Source organism: Verticillium alfalfae, genomic scaffold (genome assembly GCF_000150825.1).
Source record: "Verticillium alfalfae VaMs.102 supercont1.7 genomic scaffold, whole genome shotgun sequence".
In the NCBI taxonomy this organism is placed as follows: domain Eukaryota; kingdom Fungi; phylum Ascomycota; class Sordariomycetes; order Glomerellales; family Plectosphaerellaceae; genus Verticillium; species Verticillium alfalfae.
Genome location: NW_003315032.1, coordinates 1,287,034 through 1,288,666, shown reverse-complemented (window position 1 = coordinate 1,288,666; position 1,633 = coordinate 1,287,034). Strand labels below are relative to the sequence as shown.

General features: G+C 58.5%; 2 protein-coding genes across 2 annotated transcripts in view; both read left to right on the top strand.

Moving 5' to 3' along the window:
* Positions 1-259, top strand: part of VDBG_06227 (annexin-B9) — a gene marked incomplete at both ends in the record, with an annotated part of 1,930 nt that extends 1,671 nt beyond the window's left edge. Inside the window, one exon of the mRNA XM_003003739.1 lies at positions 233-259. Coding sequence (XP_003003785.1) covers positions 233-259 — 27 coding nt within the window. The remainder of the gene's footprint in view (positions 1-232) is intronic.
* Positions 260-906: 647 nt separating this feature from the next.
* VDBG_06226 (predicted protein) lies at positions 907-1,431 on the top strand (the record flags this gene model as incomplete). The annotated part of the gene is made up of 1 exon (XM_003003738.1): positions 907-1,431. One exon carries the CDS (start codon positions 907-909, stop codon positions 1,429-1,431), a length of 525 nt encoding a protein of 174 aa, XP_003003784.1.
* Between the last annotated feature and the right edge of the window lie 202 nt (positions 1,432-1,633).

The window sequence follows — 1,633 nt, the reverse complement described above, 5'->3', positions numbered from 1 at the left end:
TCTGCCCCTGATGCTCGGTCTCCATTTTCACGTAGCCGTCTATGACAGTGAGAGCCTCCCAGTCAGACGAGGTGGTTTGAAGTGGCCATGACGAGATCCTGAGTGTCCAGTAAATTCTCTGGCATGGCCGTCAATGTGGATTGTCCGATAGCGAGAACGGTGAGATCAAGTCGAAAGGCCTGAAGCAATACATCCGCACAACTACTCACTACATATGTTGCACCAATGACAGGTAGACCTGGCTTCTTTGGGCCTATGATAACATCAAGCATGACCTGTGATGACCATCCCTTTGTCGCGAACTCATGACGCTGTACGTGACCAGTATAAGCGCTTGGGTATCGCAGAATCCGTCTTTGAGTGGCTCGCACAGACGTAGGATTAGTTTCGAGTTAGTGTGATACGTTATCGTTGCAACCAGTGCAAGATCATTGCAGCAACGGCCATCGGAGAAAGGAAAGTGTTTTGTAGAAGGGCGCCAGCCGGGCCAGGCTGTCGACGCTCCGGCTGGGGCGGCCGGGGCATGGCAGGGGCCGGGATTGTACATAAAAAGGTCCGGATCTCCGGGCATCCTTCCTCGGTTGCGCACACCTGTCACTCTCTTCTGCTCTGAACACAATCTTCGAAAAAAGAACCTGGGGTTTCCTTTGCCTCGAGATCTCTGCTTCCCTTGAGACAGCCCTTTAAAGACCATCATCGGTGTCCTTGTCATTTACGTAAGAGACACCAGTCTCTCAGTCCCCATCACTAGACAACATCACATTGGTCTACTTTACCTGAAGGTCCTCGACCGCAGTTATACATTACATGTTAGTACTTATCAACGTCGCTGTACGCCCGCCATAGGACCAATTCATGCTGAGAAGCCACACAGCAAGCAGAAGTGTCCCCTCGGGAACCACAGAAATGGCGACAGACTTCGTCGGCATGTCTCTTATCGACCATCCTACATGGTGCTACACGGACCCCGCAGGCCTCCCCCCGGAGTTCCTCCCGTACACTGCCACCCATTTCTGGCCCGACCAGCCTGACAATCCCTCATGGAATCGCTGCGACGAGTTCGTCTGCGCTATCTTCTCGTCCTGGGATGAGCTCCCGCGGTCCATTCTCCACCCGTGGACACCTGAGCAGGAATTGCAGGCCCTCCTGCGCCTCGACGGCCTCGTCAACGCCTTCCAACTCTACCTGCCCGCCAACCCCAATGCCTTCCGCGACTGGGTGCTCCGCTTCCAGAACGCCATGGACACCCGCCAGACGGCGGCGCGCAAGCTCCTCGCAACGACGACGGCCGAGCGGCAGCGCGGCTGGGGCACATGGCGTCGGCACCAGGCCTGGATCGCGCGCTGGCAGTACATCATCAACCTCCGCAACCAGGTGATCCGCAACTGCCTGCGCGTCAACCTCGGCATCCGACGCGTCAACGACTTCTAGGGCGAGCCGGGACCGTCGCCCGTCAGCCGCCCCGAGTGGCGCGGCCTGCGCTACCCCGAGATCGTGGCCCGCGCCGACTGGTCCATGCCGCTGCCCTGGCTGCTCAGCGGGTACGCGGCCCGCCTCGACAGGGACCCCGAGGCCGTGGCGACAGCCTTTTGGAGGCTGCTCGCACCGGACCAGACGGTCGAGGGCTTACCTG